The sequence below is a fragment of the Eulemur rufifrons genome, chromosome 16 (assembly GCF_041146395.1).
Source record: "Eulemur rufifrons isolate Redbay chromosome 16, OSU_ERuf_1, whole genome shotgun sequence".
Classification (NCBI taxonomy): Eukaryota; Metazoa; Chordata; class Mammalia; order Primates; family Lemuridae; genus Eulemur; species Eulemur rufifrons.
The window spans coordinates 7,310,672-7,330,078 of record NC_090998.1 but is presented as its reverse complement, the minus strand read 5'-3'; the positions used below and the strand labels follow the sequence as shown (position 1 = coordinate 7,330,078).

General features: G+C 50.1%; 3 protein-coding genes, 1 long non-coding RNA gene and 1 other non-coding gene across 7 annotated transcripts in view; 3 read left to right on the top strand and 2 right to left on the bottom strand.

Moving 5' to 3' along the window:
• LPCAT3 (lysophosphatidylcholine acyltransferase 3) overlaps positions 1 to 5,497 on the top strand; it is a 33,383-nt gene extending 27,886 nt beyond the window's left edge. The window contains exons 4-13 of the mRNA XM_069489414.1: positions 563 to 656; positions 809 to 846; positions 1,267 to 1,445; positions 2,236 to 2,344; positions 3,134 to 3,220; positions 3,319 to 3,482; positions 4,248 to 4,395; positions 4,468 to 4,626; positions 4,732 to 4,860; positions 5,100 to 5,497. Of these exons, the coding sequence (XP_069345515.1) occupies positions 563 to 656; positions 809 to 846; positions 1,267 to 1,445; positions 2,236 to 2,344; positions 3,134 to 3,220; positions 3,319 to 3,482; positions 4,248 to 4,395; positions 4,468 to 4,626; positions 4,732 to 4,848 (1,095 nt within the window). The 3' untranslated portion in view covers positions 4,849 to 4,860; positions 5,100 to 5,497. The remainder of the gene's footprint in view (positions 1 to 562; positions 657 to 808; positions 847 to 1,266; positions 1,446 to 2,235; positions 2,345 to 3,133; positions 3,221 to 3,318; positions 3,483 to 4,247; positions 4,396 to 4,467; positions 4,627 to 4,731; positions 4,861 to 5,099) is intronic.
• Positions 10 to 2,229, bottom strand: LOC138396292 (uncharacterized). Its single transcript, XR_011235689.1, has 3 exons — positions 1,818 to 2,229; positions 1,489 to 1,668; positions 10 to 67 (listed from the first exon to the last, which is right to left on the bottom strand). It is a non-coding gene; the product is annotated as an uncharacterized lncRNA (long non-coding RNA).
• On the bottom strand, positions 5,387 to 11,863 carry EMG1 (EMG1 N1-specific pseudouridine methyltransferase). 2 transcript variants are annotated; one of them, XM_069489415.1, is made up of 6 exons: positions 11,629 to 11,863; positions 7,279 to 7,380; positions 7,028 to 7,169; positions 6,575 to 6,633; positions 6,345 to 6,494; positions 5,387 to 6,014 (listed from the first exon to the last, which is right to left on the bottom strand). In XM_069489415.1, the coding sequence occupies exons 1-6, from the start codon at positions 11,794 to 11,796 to the stop codon at positions 5,901 to 5,903; spliced, it is 735 nt and encodes a 244-aa protein (XP_069345516.1). In that variant the 5' UTR covers positions 11,797 to 11,863; the 3' UTR covers positions 5,387 to 5,900. The 2 variants fall into 2 exon arrangements, with proteins under 2 accessions (XP_069345516.1, XP_069345517.1); XM_069489416.1 differs by lacking the exon at positions 6,345 to 6,494.
• A 105-nt stretch (positions 11,864 to 11,968) lies between these two features.
• On the top strand, positions 11,969 to 16,828 carry PHB2 (prohibitin 2). Of its 2 annotated transcripts, XM_069489319.1 has the most exons (10): positions 12,042 to 12,304; positions 12,467 to 12,551; positions 12,839 to 12,918; positions 13,815 to 13,999; positions 14,552 to 14,681; positions 14,775 to 14,878; positions 15,310 to 15,387; positions 15,721 to 15,797; positions 16,290 to 16,295; positions 16,466 to 16,828. In XM_069489319.1, exons 1-10 carry the CDS (start codon positions 12,178 to 12,180, stop codon positions 16,491 to 16,493), a joined length of 900 nt encoding a protein of 299 aa, XP_069345420.1. In that variant the 5' UTR covers positions 12,042 to 12,177; the 3' UTR covers positions 16,494 to 16,828. The 2 variants fall into 2 exon arrangements, with proteins under 2 accessions (XP_069345421.1, XP_069345420.1); XM_069489320.1 differs by lacking the exon at positions 14,775 to 14,878 and having other exon boundaries at positions 11,969 to 12,304; positions 15,320 to 15,387.
• LOC138397813 (small nucleolar RNA U89) lies at positions 14,947 to 15,219 on the top strand. Its single transcript, XR_011235913.1, has one exon. It is a non-coding gene; the product is annotated as a small nucleolar RNA U89 (small nucleolar RNA).
• Positions 16,829 to 19,407: the final 2,579 nt, after the last annotated feature.

Below are 19,407 nucleotides of genomic sequence, written 5' to 3'. Positions count from 1 at the left end.
TAAACGTCTCTCCCTCGGCAGCTCAGGCTGCAGCTGACAGCAGTTCAGGGGACGGGTAGGCAAGGGCCTGTGGTGGAGACAAAGCGGTGAACTAGGAGACCTCACTTCTACCCCTTCTCCCAGCATTTCTCAGTGCGACTCTGGGCAGGTCACTCATCACAGGCCCCAGGTGTTTCATCTGCAGATTCTAACAGTAACTCCTGACCTGCCTCCAGGAAGGGGTGCCAGCTAATCCTTTGCTCGAGACTGTGCCATTAAGCCTCTCTGATCCTTACCAGGATCAGCCCAGCTGTCCATGAGGGGAGTCCCTTAGAGGCAAGGCAGAAAACCAACTTAGAATGAGCTAAAGACACTAAGCATCTGAATTCTCATCTGTTTAGCTGAGAAGCTTGAGCAACTCTCTTCCCATTAGAGGTTCAGCATCTCCATTTGTAGGAATTTCTTAAGGCTTTTGATGATGGGACCAGGACAAAGGGAAAATGAAAGAATACATTGGATTTCAGAGCAGGGAGAAAATAAATGGCAGAATAGAGGGTAGAATAAATACCTCCTCCTCTCCTAGGCCTACCTTCTTGCTGGATATTATTACACAGCCACGGGCAACTATGATATCAAGTGGACAATGCCACATTGTGTTCTGACTTTGAAGCTGATTGGTGAGTGTTGGTCACTGCCTTCTTCCTTTTCATCTAGGCCCCTCCCCACCCCTCACAAACCTGCTCGGTGCTCCTCGTACACTCCGTCCATGGGCCACGTGCTCAGCGTGTCCGCTCCCTCCACTCTACCCACCCCTTCTCTCTCTGCTCAGGTTTGGCTATTGACTACTTTGACGGAGGGAAAGTTCAGGTAAGTACCCATTCCTCTGCAGAGAGCTTAAGCATTTAACCAGAGGGAAGGAAAAGGCTGTTGTTACCAAAAGACTGGACCCAAATATCAGGGCAGAGCCTCATTCCCCAGCCTGTGTGATCTCCATTTCAGACAGCATTGAGCAAGGATCAACAAAGCTAATTAGCCCAGGATCCAGCTCTTGCACAAAGTCCAGAGATCAGTGCCAGCGAGGCATTTGCTAAAGCAGTAACAGCCAGCTGTTATTAAGCTACCCCCACACAGACGCATTTCCACAACAAACAACTATTTTTCGTCCCCCAAAGAGAAGGCTATTTTAAGAACCCCAGTCAGTGGGGCACAAGGGTGGGGAACACTCAAACTGGCTCCTGGGGGGAGATTCGAGGCCATCCTGAACCATTCATTCTCTTCTCGGCATAGAATTCCTTGTCCTCTGAGCAACAGAAATATGCCATACGGGGTGTCCCTTCCCTGCTGGAAGTTGCTGGTTTCTCCTACTTCTATGGGGCCTTCTTGGTAGGGCCCCAGTTCTCAATGAACCACTACATGAAGCTGGTGCAGGGACAGCTGACTGACATACCAGGAAAAATGCCAAACAGGTAATTGCCCCTCTTGGTCAAGACCTCTGTGTAGGTGTCTCACCCAGTAGTCACTCTGAAGTGACTTTCCTGAAGACCGGCCCTGGCTGCATTCTCCAGCATGGTCCTGGCACAGAGACCTGTGTCACACAAGCCCTGGACTGTTGTGACGGGCACTCTACTTGCTCACTGCTGGGAGTGGGCCCTGTACAGCTTGGGTTCCTTCCAGCCAGCCATTCTGACCCTGTAGCACAAACATAAAAATGCACTTTTGTGCCTGAACCAGTCACATCCCTGCCTTTAAAGCCCTTTTTCTCACTTAAAAAAAAATTTTTTTTGTTAAATTTTTAAAAATCTATATAAATATATATCAGTAGAAAATTTAAAAGTTACCGAAAGAATTCCTTCACTGTGAACTTGTCCAGCTGTGTCTCGACATCAATTCAACCAAGATAGCAAGAAGCAGATTCAAATTAGTTGTTATTATCTTATCTCCAGTGGGTTTCAGTCCCAGTGGAGACTGAGAACCTGGTGACACCTCAAGATCAGCAGCAGCCCTGTGGGGTAAACACCACGAGACTCATCCACACGCTCCCTCGCTGCCCCGACCTTCCCACGGCTCTCAGGGGCTTGCAGGCTCACACGGCCGTGGAGAAGTCTTCCCCTGACACAGTGTAGACTTTGGGCAGCAGAGCTCCTCATCCTGTTCCAGGTGGATAACCACACCCCGAAACACTCCTCTCCGTAGCTGAAGGTCAGAGGGTGACGGGAATGGACTCTGCCCTCTGTGACCCCGCTTGTTCCTTTCCAGCACCCTACCTGCTCTCAAGCGCCTGAGTCTGGGCCTTGTCTACCTGGTGGGCTACACTCTGCTCAGCCCCCACATCACAGAAGACTATCTCGTCACTGAAGACTATGAAGTGAGTGGTTACTAAAGCAGCAGCAGTCTGACTGCACCAGAGCTAGAAATGCACAGGCAAGGATCCCTGTAGATAGCAGAGAAGTGGGTAATGCCATCTACAAATGCGTGTTGGCTTTGCTCTAGATCTGTGAGAGTTGGTGTCAATGCCAGCCGAGCCAGGCCACGCTCGTCAGCCAGCACTGAACAACCTTCGTGGGCACAGGGCTGTGCCAGGTGCACTTTTTGCACCCCTTATCTTCCCCAGGAGCAGCTCTTAGCTTGCTTTATTATATCCAGATAGTCCTCGGAGCCCAGCAGCTTCCGATTCTCCAGCTTGTTTTCTTCTCTCGACTGGTAGATTTGGGGGGCTTCTAGGGAATTCAGAAACCAAGGGAAGGGGGAATGCTGGCCTTTGCTCCTGCCCAGATGAAAGGCTTGAAACAGTTCCGTAACCATCCTGGGTAGGTTTCTCTGCTTAAATTAACATCAAACGTGGATATGTCAAGTCCCTCTACGTAGTATTTCAAATGCTCAGTGCTTTAGGAATGAAGGCCAGTGACAGAAGAGTTAAGGACAGTGCTGTCCCTGGGACTCTCCCAGGAAAAGGCGGTGAACGGTGTTCCCTGGGCCCCCTGCCTATTCCCCCCGCCTCTGTGAAGGCAGTCAGGCCAGACTGTCAGGGGACATCTGGCAGCCGGACTTTGAGGTGAGAAGTAGCCAGCCACAAGTGTGACAAGGAGGAGTGCTGAGGGAAACTGCCGTGCCTGCGCGACGTCCCTAACGCACGTGTGCTCTTTCTTCTCTCAAGAACCACGCTTTCTGGTTCCGCTGCATGTACATGCTGCTCTGGGGCAAGTTTGTGCTGTACAAATACGTCACCTGTTGGCTGGTTACAGTAAGTAGAGATGAAACAGAGTCCTATTTAGACACATTGTCGGTGCCCGTGGTTGGGGGAGGGTGGCGGGAACCCTAACGAGCTGTTCTCTCCGTCAGGAAGGAGTATGCATTTTGACGGGGCTGGGCTTCAATGGCTTTGAAGAGGGCAAGGCAAAGTGGGATGCCTGTGCCAACATGAAGGTGTGGCTCTTCGAAACAACCCCCCGCTTCACCGGCACCATCGCCTCCTTCAACATCAACACCAATGCCTGGGTGGCCCGGTAAGCCTCTGGAGGGGAGGTCTGGACCCCGGAACTTCCACTGCTTTCCCACATGAGGCAGGCAGGGATGTATCGTGTCACCTCCGTCAGTCTTTCCCACGTGGGCAGAACCTGCAGTCGCTCTCACATACGCTGAGTTTTGTCCCCACCCCTGCCCCAAAAAACTGTTCCTGTCGTATTAGGAAAACAAAAGCAAAATAGAAAAGTGCCTTGATGCTGGGCGTGGATGCACACACCTGCAGTCCCAGCTACTCAGCAGGCTGAGGTGAGAGGATGGTGTGAGCCTAGGAGTCCAAGGCCAGCCTGGGCAACACAGGGAAACCCATCTCAAAAAAATAAAAAAGTGCTTTGAGTCTTGGGTGTTAATCCTAGTTTTGCCACTGGTTTTATGTCTTCCGTTGCCCTGTTTATAAACATCTTGGTTTACTCACTTGTGCCCACCTTTAGAGCATGAACAGCACAAATAGGAAACAGTCTGTCCCATTCACCACTGACCTTCAGTGTCAGGCACTTAGTAGGCACTCGGTCATTACCTGCTGAGCCAAGTGGCTTGGCCACGGTCACCAGCTACACCTTGGGTCTGTTTTCTGTTTCTAAACCAAGACGGCCTTCCATCTCTAACACTAATCAATTAGTGCCACCTCCCATACCCCCCGGGGCTACCATCCATTCCTCAGGGCACGAGAACCACAGGCAAGACAGTGGCATGGAGGGCTCCACGCACTAGTCCATCTGAGGCTCATCCTTACTCACCCTTTTCTTCAGTTATGTCTACAAACGACTCAAGTTCCTTGGAAATAAAGAACTATCCCAGGGTCTCTCATTGCTATTCCTGGCCCTCTGGCATGGCCTGCACTCAGGATACCTGGTCTGCTTCCAGATGGAATTCCTCATTGTTATTGTGGAAAGACAGGTAGGCCTCAAGGGTGTGGGTGAAGGGGGAATGGGAGACAAGACACTGGTGACCTCTCTCCTTCCTCCCCAGGCTGCCAGGCTAATACGAGAGAGCCCAGCCCTGAGCCACCTGGCCTCCATTAGGGTCCTACAGCCTTTCTTCTATTTGGTGCAACAGACCATCCACTGGCTCTTTATGGGTTACTCGATGACTGCCTTCTGCCTCTTCACATGGGACAAATGGATCAAGGCAAGTGAAGGCCTGCTTGCGAGGCCGGGAATCACCGCACCCTTGAGCAGCAAGGGATTCTCAGTACCTGACATCTACCTCAGTGGCCTCTCTCTCCCCCTACAGGTGTATAAATCCATCTATTTTCTTGGCCACGTCTTCTTCTTGAGCCTTCTATTCATACTGCCTTATATTCACAAAGCAATGGTGCCAAGGAAAGAGAAGTTAAAGAAAGTAGAATAATCTATTTCCCTGGTAAGTAAATGTCCTACAGCTGAGCTAAAACTACCAGGTGAGGAAATAGAGTAACAGACTGGGGGAAAAGGCAGTATTGGAAACAGGACTGAATGTCAAGGTAGCCTGGCTCCTCGGGAACACAGCCTGGGCGCTGGCTGCTCTGACTGATGAGGCACACTAGGAAGAAGCTGGAAGGGCCACACACCAGGGAATAAGAGTGACTGCCCAGCCTTCCAACCAGATGTCTTATCTTGCAGGTGGCCTACAGCAGGACTGGTGCAGAAACTACTCGTCTCCCTTTTGACAACACTCCCTCGCCCCAGAGCACAGAGAACAGAAAGGCCAGGGAGTTGGAAGACACAGCACTCCCAGCTGTGCCTCTGCTGCCAGCCAAGTCTTCATTCGGGGCCAAAGGGGAAAACTCTTTTGGGAGGAGCAGAGGGGCCCACGTCTCCCGGGCTCCCCCATGCACGTTGCCTTATCTCTCCCCCTCCAGCCAGGAATCTGTTGTGTTTTTCTTCTGCCAATTTACTATGATTGTATATGTGCCGCTACCGCCACCCCCCCCATGGGGGGAGGGAATGGGTGCAAGGCCCCGCCTGCTCACTTTTTCTACCTTGGAACTGTACCAGATAAAATCACTTCTGTTGTTCAGTTTTTCACCACTAGCATTCCCGACTGCTTTCTTTTGACCTGGTTCTTCTCCGCGCGGGCCATGGCTGAAATAATCAGGGGTCTCTCCTTTAGAGCACAGGAACCTAGGAAATCTGGAGCTAAAGCCTAGAATCAAACTGCTAACTCTATAACCTCACATCAGTCCCTAAAATCTACGGGGAACAAGCAGTTCACACCATTAGACGCTGCTAAGTTTAGGAACCCCACAACAACCTGGTTTGTAAGAATGGTATTTATAGGGACACAAATAGCAAATGTACAACCTTGGCTTCCCCAGCCTCCAGTCTCAGTTCAGGAAGCACATCTTCCAGCGGTCGGCTCAGAATAGGGCCAAGGGACGCCATGTCAACAGTCTTTGGTTTCAGAGTAAGGTTCTACCGCTGTCAAATGACCCCCCACACCTCTTCAAAGGCTGTGGTAAGTTTTGCACAGGTAAGGGCAGCAGAAAGCGGGTAGTTGCTGATGGACACCATCTTCTCTGTATACTCCACACTGACCTAAGGAGAGAAGATTTTTGTTAGCCGACACCGTCACTCTGTAGCAGGTTCAACCCTTCTTTAGGGCAGGAAAACTATGGCTGAGCTAGTATTTCAACAGTGCTATTTAATATCAAATTTCTACAAAGGATGAAGAAAGTCCTAGATGTGACTATTACAAATACGGCAGCAGTCCTCAAAGGAGGATGTGCCCTGGGGCAAGGTGTGAAACCAGCATTTGTTTCATACCCTCGGTTTCCCAACTTGTGAGGACAAGGTGCTATCAGCCCCGGGAACGCTGCGCTGGAATTCAGCTCTATGAAGAACGGAAGGGCTAAGCCCAAACCCTACCTTGCCATGGGCAAAGGCCCCCACCACGAAAACAACAGGATCACTGCTGGGCACCAACTCTCGCACGTCGCTGACGACTGGGATGGAGAAAGAAGTGCCAATTTTCATACACCCAACTGGGAAGTGATCTGACACTGGATTCTTAATTACCTAAATAAAAAAAAGAGAAAAATCAGCCCCAGAAACATACCCAGAACCCTACCTTCTACCAGTAGGTTTTAATACCTCACCTTCAAGAGCTTCTGGGGGCCATCAGCTGCTCGAACACTGAGTTTGTGTAAAAGCTGAACTAGGAGGGGAAAAAAAAGAGTTCAGAGCTAGGTGAAGGCCGCACTCCTTCAGCCCAGCAACCTAACCAAGAAAACCCACAGGTAAGATGGATTCCACATGTCTTTTATATCCAGAATGGACTCCTGAAATGTTACAAACACGGTTGTCAAGCATGTGACCAGTAGGACAGTGAAGGGTTCAGACTCTCCCTTTTACACTCAGCCAGGAACCCAGTGCAACAACAGGAGAGTGGTACCTCCGTGCACGTGGGAAATAATGGAGAAGAGCCTTGTCCTGGTATCAACCGTGTTGTTCCTCCCTCCCCTCGCTTAAAAGTTCCACCTTTAATTCTCCCTTTGCCCTTCCTCCCTTCTTCACTATTGCCAAGTTTGTGCTGAACTTAGGCTTCTCACCCATGAGGCCACAAAAGCGGTCAAAGGTTCTCGGAATTCGAGTCTGGGGGTTCACTTCAATCAGAACATTCTTTTGTGTGTGGATGTAAACCTGTAGCAAGCCAGCTCGGTTCAGGGGACTGTCCATCAGCATCAGCAAACTCTGAGGAAGGCAGAAACCGAGGCACGGTTAAGGCTGAAGAAAAGCAGCTCTCCGCTGCCTTGCCTTCCACACAGGCTTAAAGGGCTGTGAGCTCTGTCCCTGGAGTTACCTGGTGGGCTATGTCTGGTCTCACTTCCCCAGGGTCCCGTCCGTTCTTCAACAACATAGACTTGTGCTTGTCACAGTTAAGTAGCTCATATGTCTTCCCTACCTGAAGGACAAGGAACATAATGAGAGAGCAACATAAGCTTCTACTACCTAACCCCGTGATTGTCAAAGTGTGGTCCCCAAGCCAGCAGCAGCATCACCATCTGGAAGCTTCTTAGGCAAGTTCTCAGGCCCACTCTAGACGTGCTAGATAGACGCTCTGGGGGTGGGGCCCAGCAAGCCCTTCGTGAGATTACTGTGGGGCCATATTTGCACCCCTCACGTAACTGGTCTCAGAGGGAAAGGGAGGGAAGGGCACACCCTGTGATTTCACATTATCTACCCTGGATTTAAGTTTGAACCCGAGGCTATTAGGCAAGGCCAGTGAGAGATGTCGGAACCAGGCAGGAGTTAGGTTAGTGAGCAAGGATGAATGCTTGTGTTTGTCACAGGAGTAATATGTATGCACTGGGCAAATACACATACACAGTCACTACCCTCAGTTTGCTTATAACAAAACAAACATGCACTAAGGGAAAAGCTGCCAATCTGAACAGGAAGAAGTGTGAAAATTCTAATGATGCAGGAGGTAGTTTAATCAAGGAATACTCTCTGAAGTAAAACAAAGAAGTTACTCCCAGTTTTGAGACTGGCCATGAGCAAAGGTACGGACAGAATCAAGAAAAAGAAGAAATGGAGAAAGGAAATTTTGGGAAAAAGTGGGAAATGAGACACTGAAGGGCAGTGATTATATATGAAACTGCTTTGTAAACTGCAGAATCCTAATGTGTCAAGCACAGAGCCAGAAATAATTCTGGAGTAAGAGGGAAAGGATGAGAATGCCTGAGAAACACTCTCCTGGCACCTGTGTGTATACCAGAAAAGACACTCACGGGAAGTTTGATATAAAGAGCTGCACTACATCTGTAGCAGCTAAAAAAAAATAATTGCAGGTTGCAATTTGGAGTCCTAAAGAGCATTAGGGTGGTCAGTAAAAAGTGTGAAAACATACTGTTAAGTATAAATACAGGTTTTGAAAGGCTAAGATTTTATGTATCACTAGAACACTTGTATGTCTAGCAACATGTGGAGATATATGGCTCTAAGAGGAAAGGGATACAGATTTTGAAATTAATTGTAGTTGAAATAACAAGAATGTCAGACAGCACAAAGAATAAAGGACCAAGAGCTAAGTCCATGGGACACCCTTAGTTACAAAAGGAAAAGAATCCCTTGAATAGAATAATTCAGTTTCAACTGATTAGTAGAATATAACCAGGGTTTTTGTTCTTTTAATGAAACAGAAAACATCAGATTCGTATATAGTAATGGTAAGTAATTGTTTATGAACTTTTGGTTTTATATAGTTGAATGTGTATACTGGCTCACAATGTAACTTTTTTGTTGTGGTTTGTGGTTAATAAGCTTGAAAACCATAAACTAGAATAATCTGAGAATGAATACTATGTGTCATGACTATAAAAGGTATTGAAGATAAATAGGAAAGAATTTTTAAAACCTTATTCTCTGTTCTCACAGAGACAAACAGTAAACAAACACATGAATACTTAAATTGTAATGAACATGGAAGAAAAATAAATGGTTCAATAAAGGATTATGTACAAGCCTGGGCATAGTGGCTCACACCTGTAATCCCAACAATTTGGGAGGCTGAGGCAGGACGATTGCTTGAGGCCAGGAGTTCAAAACCAGCCTGGGCAACATAGTGAGACCTTATCCCTACAAAAAAATTTTTAAAAATTAGCTGGGCGTGGTGGCGCACACCTGTAGTACTTGTAAGGCTGGTGGTAGACATCCTTCCCTTCCCTAATGAAAAAAGAAGAAGTCCCTCCTATTCCTCAGTACCCACCCTAAAGTTGAAACAAAGAAATTCCTCACTCTTCCAGCCAAAACCTTCCCTCCGGAAAAACTCCCATCCCCCAGCCCTAAAAACGCATATAAACCCACTCAGACTTCTGGGCGGGGCGACTTCTCTGGTACCACTCCGTGGGTCCCGTGAAACTTGCCCGGTTCCCTCTTGGGACTCGTTACCCCCACCCGGGAACACCCCAGTAAAGCCTCTTTACTTATCCCTTTCAACTCTGCTTGTCTGTCTTTCTCTGGCGCCAGCCACTCCAAAAAACCTTACATTTGGTGCCAAAACCCGGGACGGTACTTTGACTTTCGGCTGTGCCGCCCCTCCCGTAGACTCCAGTCTTAAAATCTTACAGTACTGGCTACTCAAGAGGCCGAACCAGGAGGATCATTCAAGCTCAGTAGTTCAAGGCTACAGTGAGCTATGATCTCCAGCCTGGGTGACAGTAAGACCCCACCTCTCTTAGGAAAAAAAAGGATTATAACAAGAGGACCTAATTCATATGCAAGGAGTCATTCCTCTGACAAAGTAACATTTAACCTAATAATTAAAAGAATGAGCAGCCTGATAAAAACTCAATAATTGTTAAATGCTGGCAGAAGCAAAAGGTGCCAGTACAAGGAAGACAAAAGATAACAGTATAGTCCAATAAACATTTCAACCACCTGTTTTGCTATGACAAGGGGTCCAGTCATCATCTGCGGCATATGTATCTTGCTCTGTAAACCTATTCTTGCTATATAATCCTATCTTGCTCCCCCTCAATAAATTTCACCTTGTGCTTGCCTTAAAAAAAAAAAAAAAAAAATTCAACCATTTATGAATACTTCTATCACTACTAAAGTACCATTGATGACAATTTGGCCTAAATTCTTCCACAGCTACTCTAGGGACTTTTAATTTGGCAAGTAAAAGTTAATTTTCAACTTCTTAATAAGTAACCTAGAACAAATAACTGATTCTAAGTGCCAGACATTATTCTAAATGCTTTATACATATTAACTTATTTAATCCTTCCAACAACCCAGTAAGGCAGGTACTATTATTATCCCCATGGAATATATGAGGAAACTAAGTGGTTAAGTGATTTGTCTAACTAAGGTCCTATAACTAGTAGTTAGAAGAGATTTGAACCCAAGCAGTCTAATGCACGTGTACATCCTCAACCACTCTGCTCTGCTGAAACAGACATGCTTTTCACATTTGCAAGTTAGTTATAGCTGACTTCACAAATGTCAAAATTAACATTCAGAGATAATAGGCTAGAAAAATAATAGGCAATTACTGAAAAATGAATATAAGAGCCTATAATTAGGTTAGAAATAATTACAGAAGAAAATGAAGAGAAAACCTGATTAGCTGGTCATTTAAATAACAGGTTTTGTAGACTGCAAGCTTAATTAAGTGCCACAGTGGTTGAGGAAGAACAGATCGAAAAAAATTGTCACCTTAGATTGTTAATGAAAATGTACTACTTTTAAAGGACTTTCATTACAGTCCTCCTGTGTGGTTCACAGTTAAGGTATTATCCCCATTTTACAAACTGAAAACAAACTTGTTTTCTCATTATCACCACTTAAAATAAGTGTAAGAACCAAGATTAAGCTGGGCACAGTGGCTCACACCTGTAATACCAGCAACTCGGGAGGCCAAGGCAAGAGGATTGATTGCTTGAGGCCAGGAATGAGGCTGCAGTGACCTGTGACAGTGACACTGGACTCTAGCCAAGATTACAAAGTGAGACCCTGTCTCTAGGGGGAAAAAAGGAACCAAGATTAAAATCCAGGCCTGACTTCTAAACCAATGCTATTTCTTCTGAGCCTACTCAATGAATAGGTATAGCTCTAAAAAGTAGAAGAAACAGAGGGAATAAGAACATTCCACAGGGTGTTAAGACAGAGAATTTGCTGGTTCTGTTACATTCGGGAAAAGAGACAAATGATAAGTAAAAAAAAAAAATAAATAAAGATGTAAAAGTATTAAATGATAACTGGAGATAATATAGAGGTGGATAGTACAGAGAGGTGACAGTGGACACCCTTTAATGAACTGAAACATGAAGACCTTACGAAATAAGAGTGGGCAGACTAAGCTACAGCTACTACCTTTCTCGTTTCGTTTTCCCAGTAACTAGTCCTGGGATGTAGAATGACACGATGTACAAAACTCCCCTCCCCTAGATGACTCTGTATCACAGAATCCTGGTAAATCAACTGGATGCAAGGTGGTGAGGGCTAGAATAGGATTCAAGAAAGGCGAAAGAAAATGAATACTGCCAACCCAGGATATCAAAGCAAGAGACAGCGAATTAGGCTACCCTTCCACCAAAAGCATGTTTCACCTCTCTACTTTCTCCATCCACTTTAAGCCCCTCGCCCTCATCCCAGAGTCCCACCCTATTGATCTACCAGCTCTCTACTTCCTGTCCGAAACTACCTTGACTGTCTCCAGACTGGCCCCTTCCAGCACCACAATGAGCCTACGGCCTCCGATCTTGTTTCCTGCCCCGACTCGGGGCCTCTTGGGGGCCGCAGCATCCCAGTCCTGTTCCTGCTCCCCACAGCTCCGCTCACGAGGTTTGAATCCACCTCTGGGCGCGGCCATCTTGCAACCGGACCGGAAATTGCGCTAACGCCTTTAACTTAGAACTTCGCGCTGTCCTAATCGCAAAACTTCCTTCCGGCTGCCATTTTGAAAGTGGGCGCTTGGAAATGGCGATGGCTTGCTGTTGCGCTACCTTCCCTGGGAGGGCAGGGTTCCAGAAAGGGGCGGGACTTCCGGATGCGCGATTCCTGTGCGCGAAGTTCAGGTCGGCTGTGGAAAAGGGGGAGGACTTTGAAGAGAGCGCACTTCCGGTGCCCTTTCTCCCGCCAGCAGTGCTGGCCCGAACCCTCGTGTGAAGGGTGCGATCCCAAAACTGGAGTAGGGTAGAGGCGGGCCAGCACCCACTTCTGATCTCTGGTGCCGCCGGCCTCAGGATCAGACATGGCCCAGAACTTGAAGGACTTAGCGGGGCGGCTGCCTGCCGGCCCCCGGGGCATGGGCACGGCTCTGAAGCTGCTGCTGGGGGCTGGCGCCGTGGCCTACGGTGTCCGCGAGTCCGTGTTCACCGGTGAGAAAACCTCCTCCCGCTCGTGGGACCCTTCCCGCCCCTCCCCACACCCCCTGCCCCGGCTCTCCGGGTCCTCGCGCTCACCTAGCCCCTCACCCCGCCCCACCAGAGCCTAGCTCTTTGAGCAGCGGCGTGGTCTGATCCCCACCCCTCTCCCCACAGTGGAAGGCGGGCACAGAGCCATCTTCTTTAATCGGATCGGTGGCGTGCAGCAGGACACCATCCTGGCCGAGGGCCTTCACTTCAGGTAATGGCCGACTGACCCTGACCCTTCACCCTTGACGCCACCCCACCAAGGCCGTAGTCAGACTTGAAACAGGATCCAGCGCTGCTCCTTCCCCCCTCACGCGCGCTCCCAGGACAGTGGGTGCTGCCCCAGACTCCTGAAGCACATAAACTGTTATCCAAAAAGAGAAGAGAATCTCTCCTTGTCCGTGGTCAGTATGGGGAGAAACAGGCCAAAAAACACTGTGGCGAGGCAAAGCTAGTGCAACTGCAGTTTCCTGATACCTATCCCTGTCCTCTCCCCTCCAGGATCCCCTGGTTCCAGTACCCCATTATCTATGACATTCGGGCCAGACCTCGAAAAATCTCCTCCCCCACGGGCTCCAAAGGTAGGTCTGGGCACTCAGTAGTCACATGGCAGGTGGGATACCTAAAGTAAACAAGGGAATCTGGCAGGAGACCCTAGGGGAAAGTGGTAGTGTCAGGTCTCTTAGGCCTTGGTTTCCACTCTGCAAGCAAGAACTATAACAAAAGTACCTCCCTCCTGGGGTTAAAGCAGTACATTCTGGACACACTATGCATTTGCATGTTTTTATGACCCTCCTGTCCCTCTCTCCTAATGTATACTCAGTGAACATTATCTGTCCCTTGTCTTACTGCCTAGATCAAAGCCTTGTTTTAAAGCCTTTTTTTTTCCCTAACTGCTTGACTTATAAATTACATCTACAGTTATATCCACTAGTGCACACTGTTCTGGAGGAGTTAGACCCACTCTTGACAAGTTCACCTGTTTCCTACTTCTAGACTACACTTAGTAGCCATGCCTTCGAGATTCCCAGATCCCTTCCTCATCCCCATCCCCGTACATGTACACACTGAGGAAAGTAGCTCACCTGTAACCTGTAATGTACTTATTTGTACTGTTTTTAGTGCAAGTCACTACGTATTGATTCACTAAACCATGGGCCCTGAGAATAAAAGATTCATAAAAATAAAACAAGCCTTGTTCTCAAGTCCTTGTAGGAGATAGATGGTCATGGTACAGCACTATAGAGCCTTCGTTAGAGGTTGCATGGGGTGCTGTGGGAAAAAGCAGTCAGCCCTCCTAGTGGAGGGGTTGTGGGTAAAGAAGGCTTCACTGTGGATGTGGATGTGGATGTGTTTCACCTGTGCTGTGTCACAGCTTCTTGTCAACCTGATTATTCTCTCCCCTCCACGGGAAGCACATGGAGGAGAAAATGGGAAGGGTTTGGCCTTAACCAGCCACTGCTCACCTCACTCTCAGACCTGCAGATGGTGAACATCTCCCTGCGAGTGCTGTCTCGGCCCAATGCCCAGGAGCTTCCTAGCATGTACCAGCGCCTAGGGCTAGACTACGAGGAACGAGTGCTACCATCCATTGTCAACGAGGTGCTCAAGAGTGTGGTGGCCAAGTTCAATGCCTCACAGCTGATCACCCAGCGGGCCCAGGTCTGACTCCCATCACCATTTGCATGATGATAGCATTTCCCTCCTAGGCCCAGAGTACTATATATTAGCAAAGGCAGCTTATTAGAAAAGGGTTGTCACTCTGGGTCCACTTTCACTTAAAAGCTATACTAATTGCCACAGAGAAATAGGAGAGCCACCATTACAATTCCATAGCCGTCAGTGTTAGGAAGCATAGGAGAAAATACAAAGTCTTGACTTTTCCTGCCCCTCTTTCAGCAAAGAAGCTTATGTTACAGGTTTGCCTGACAGGAAGCTAAAGAGATGCACTTGGTATTGGAGAGAGTGGAGGATTAGGAAGTCAGTGTGACCTCAGGCAGTCGCATCACCTCTCTAAGGCTGTCTCATCTATCAGATGAAAAGATTGAACCAAGTCCTTTCCAATTCAGATGTTAGAGTGAGGAACTAAGAAGGGGTTAGTGAATTTTGTGCCATTCTCAAGGGATCTGTTCAGATGGTCATGGCAACACGTACTTTCAGTTCTCCAGTCCCCTCAAGCCACCCCTTCCGTCCCCTCCTCACCCCTGCCCCCAGGTATCCCTATTGATCCGACGGGAGCTGACAGAAAGGGCCAAGGACTTCAGCCTCATCCTGGATGATGTAGCTATCACAGAGCTGAGCTTTAGCCGAGAGTACACAGCTGCTGTAGAAGCCAAACAAGTGGGTGAGTCACAAGAGTAGTAGGGCAAGGGCTTCTGCCATGCAGGAGGAAGAAGACGCCTCACATCTGAGACCCCCTGCCTCTCTCCTACCACAGCCCAGCAGGAGGCCCAGCGGGCCCAGTTCTTGGTGGAAAAAGCAAAGCAGGAACAGCGGCAGAAGATTGTGCAGGCTGAGGGTGAGGCTGAGGCTGCCAGGATGATATCCTTCTGTAAGAGTGATCTCGGCCCAGCTCCTAGAGCTCCCGCTTTCCCATCCTCCCTCATGGGCTGGCTGATGAGACTAAGGCGAATGCGACTCCGTGCTCTCTGACCCTTGGCTCCTTGTTGCGGGGGGGGGGGGGGGGGGGGGGGCATCTGAAGTCTTAGTGGGGGTACCCGAAGCTGGCTCCCCACTGTAAGGCCAGATCAATAGCACTACCGGCCTTGCCTCCATTTCTGCTGCTGCCCCCAGTTCCTGGTAGCAGTCTGCAGGGAGGCCCACAGGTGGGGCCCAAAGTAGGTCTGGGCACGAGCTATCTGAGCGCAACCTTGGATCTGACAGCCCAGAGGAGGACTAGAGCGGGGGACTGGTGAGAATGGGGCCAGGATGAGACCTGCCCTTGTGTGAACCCTTAACCCTACCCTGCTCACCTTGGAGAAGCACTGAGCAAGAACCCTGGCTACATCAAACTTCGAAAGATCCGGGCAGCCCAGAACATCTCCAAGACGGTTAGTTTTCAGTTAACACACATGGAAGTGAGGGAATTAGAGTCTTGTCTGTTCGGGTTTCTACTCAAACTGTCCCCTCTGACACTCTTCCCTTGGAGAACAATTCCTCTGGCCTCCCCGACCTTTTGTTCATGGCTCTGTTGTGGTACTAAGACATCCTAGTTGCTCACTGCTCTGGATCCTTGAGTGAGAGCAGAAACCATGTCTTATTCATCACGTATCCCTGGACCTAACCCACATGTGTTTCATGAAGTGGCTGTTGAATTGCGAGACGAGAGTGGGGATCCAGGTCTTTGCTTACTGCAGGCATCTGTCTTGTTCCCTGCCCCGTAGATTGCCTCGTCACAGAACCGAATCTATCTCACTGCTGACAACCTTGTGCTGAACCTACAGGATGAAAGTTTCACCCGGTGAGAGATGTGGCTGCACAGTGGGATGACACAAAGAACGTGGGGCTTAAATGTGGTCACTTAGGCTCTGGAGTCTGTAACATCTACTCATGTGACCCTTGAAAGACTATTTTTCTGAGCCAAAGTTAGAAAAGGAGGTACTTGACAATTCCTGTCTTGCATCTCATTAGATTAATTTTAAGAGATCAAATAGGATTATTCATGTAAAAAGTACTTTAATTGTAAAGTTTTTGTCTAACTGAAAAATGATGAAAGATGATAAACAGTTTTCTTACTTAAGAGCATGGAAGGGTGTTAAGAAAGGAGAAAATAAGAACCAGAGGGGCCATGCCACAAGTCCTTTTAGGAGCCTGAAGTTCCTGGCTGCCAACCCTGTTTGTCTTTCTCTTGGGAGCAAAGGAGGGGTCAGAGCTGGGTGGGGCCTAAAGCTGTCAATTCACATGTGCATTTCTCTTCTCTGTTTCCTGTTCATCTGGCGATCTGGGACCACAGGGGAAGGTAAGTTGTCACTACGTCCTTGTTTCTATGGGGTCCTGCCGGCCACCTTCTCTGGGTAACCCAACTCCCCGTTCTCACCTCCCCACAGACAATCAGGGGAGGAGGGAATGGCCTGGGGTGCTCTCACATTTTATGTCCCCTAATAATATCATCTGTCCCTTTTTCCACAGTGACAGCCTTATCAAGGGTAAGAAATGAGCCCGGGAACCAAGAACTCCACCCCCAGAGAGCAAGTGGATCTGCTTCTCCAGTTTTTGAGGAGCCAGCTAGGGGTCCAGCATACTCCCACCCACCCCCAGTATCATGTGATGGTCCCCTGCACCCGCACCGGCCTCACGACCCCTCTTGGATTAAGGAAGACTGAAGACCAGCCCTTCTTCTAGGGAATGACTTTCCTCCTTCCTGTTGGCCAGGGGTGTTGGGACAGTGTGTTATTTCTCAGTGATTTCCTAGCGTTGTTCCCTCCCTCAAGGTTGGGAGGAGATAACCACCAACCCAGGAATTCTCAATAAATTTTTATTACTTAAGCTGCACTCAAGGCTTCAGGTGTGTCTGGCTGGGTCACGGAAGCACGCATGCGCACGCACGGTACATGCGCACTCCCCGGGGTCTGACTTTGTACCTGCCAGCAGAGGGCGCAGGGAATCCGGGCAGGCGGCTAAGGGGGAGCAGGCCTGGGCTCCAGATAGTAGGTCCTAAGCTCTACCCTCGGTCCCGAGGCCCAGCTGTGCTATTCACCCCGCCCTCCGCCTCTACCACATCACTGACTGATTTGCCAACATCTTTTTTAAGGCTAGAGCAGCTGTGGCTTTGCTGAGCCAGAAGAAAAATCTGATGACCCCAACAGGAGCTGCTTCCTTGGTGACAGGGCTACGTGTAGCTGTGAGGGAGACCATGCGCGCCTGTTGAGGGCCTTCCGTGTTCAGAAGCCCAGTGGATTGTATTGCCCAAACTTTCCATTTCTTAGTCACCAGGTGGGAAGGACAGGGGTTTTCACTCCCACAGCTCTGGGGCCCCTGACAGAACAGGTGCCTGTTTTCCGTCCACAGATAAGCATCTCATGTCCTTCCTAAGACGGCTTTCTGGAATCTCAAGGACCAGAAAAATGAAGCCACTGTTTATACCCAAGTCCCACCACAGCCCATTTCTGTCCCTATGGGGAAACAAGATTTGGAACCAGAAGAGAAAACACTGGGGACAAAGTATGTGTAGGAACTAAGAAATACGTGGTAGGGGAGCAGACGACTCTTAACAGGGGCTCAGGTTAATCTTCAGCTCCTTCAATTTTTGAAGAAGGGAGACTGATTTTTCCCTGCCCTGCGGGTTGACTGTCACCATAGGAGAGGGAGGTGAAGAAGCAGGTGTGGCAGCCCCAATCCTGAGTTGCTGGGAGCCCAAGATGAGATCGACAGACAAAAGATAGGTCCAGTGACCTGGATCAGTCCACACATTCTTCTTCACACTTTATTTCCTGCACGTCCCCAAGGTGGGGAGACAGTGGAGGTCCCCAGGGAACAAGCATGTTTGCAAATCTTGCTGCGACTCTGGAGGCAGCCATTTTGTCTCCTTCCCATTGTTCCCCTCTTCCTAGTGATTCTCCCCCATCCGAAGGGGTGAAGGTCAGAGGTTGTTGATCAGGAGGCCTCCATGGTCTTCAGGGCTCCCTGAAGGTCACTGCTGAGGGAACCAACCCGGGGGCCATCTTTACCAGACAGTGTTAGGAGCTTCACAATTAGACCATCCAACACTGTACTGGAAGATGGACCCAGAGCCGGCCAACAAGGAACTCCGGGCCAGAGCTGCCCAGGACCCTGGCCACAGGCCAGATGAGGTCTCTTGAGTGTACAAGCCAATCCCAAGCTCAAGGTCGGCTTTAGGTTCTGGACCCGCCAGATGACAAATCATACCGGTGGGAGGAGAGGCTGGGGCCATTGTGTCCCTTCAGTGGCAGCCGGCCAGTGAGAGCCACCTCTGGTGCAGGCCCAGGCTCCCAGGCTCTGTGGGGAGGTGGGGAGGGGGTTTCAGCCAGCTAAGGGCCAGGGGCCTGAGGCGATGGATGTCGCTGACACAGGGCAGGGGCCTCCATCATTACCCGGCAGTATTAGAGACTCCCGACCAGCACCCAAACACTGCTGGGTAAGACGGGGGCCCCCACCCAGCCTGCCCACCTCAGGCCAGGTGGGCCAGGTGGGCCAGGTGGGCCAGGCCCAGGCTCCCTGCGGAGAAGCTGCAGATCCCTGGCTCCCATCCCCCCACCACCCGCGCCCCTGGGGACACTTCCGGGTGAGCCCAGGCGCCTGCCACCAGCCCCACCCTGAGTGCCGATGGATCGCTGAGGCCCAGGCTGAGGCCTAGGCAGGACTTCGGCAGCCCCTCACTCATCTGCTGTCAGCCTCTGAGCCCCTTCCCCCACCATCCCCATGGCCTGTCCCCCCCAACACACACCAACTCACCAGCCTTCATCCCCCTCTGCAGTCCCAGCTCAGCCCCAGGACCCTGCACCTGGTGGCCTTTACCTGTCACCGGGCCCACCTGCCCTCCAGAGACTGAGTGCCGAGGAGAGGAAGGGGCATCAAGGACCCAGAGTCAAGGGCCTGGAGCCTGCCCTGACTTCGCTCTTCCTCTTTCCTTCTCCGCCTGCCAGCAGCGCAGGCTCCTTACCTGGGCCCCGCCCGCCGCCCTGCGCACAGGTGTGTCCTCCTGCCATAGGCTGCCCCCCCCACCGCCTTAACCCCTTCCCTCCCAGCACCAGCCACGGAGCACCTCCTCAGAGGCCCGGCCACCCCACTGGGCCTCCCACCCTTTCCCCTGGGCCTCTTCTCCTACCTGCCTGATTTCTCCCCTGTCTCCGGAGGAGCAAAGGGAGGGACTGTCCTTGGGTCCCCCTCACCTCACAGGAGGCTTCTCTCCCAGGCCTAGCCCTCTCCTCTGAGGCCTCAGACCCTGCCCACAGCCAGAGAGCTAGAGGGCCAGAGAGATCCCTGAGGTCAGTGAGGGGTCAGCTCAGCAGGGGTTGGGCTGTGCCAGTGCCCACCCTGTGCTGGGCTGCCCTGAGGGAAAGGGAGGGAGGAGGCCCCACCAGGCCTGTGAAGGGCAGGCAGGTCCCAGCGGG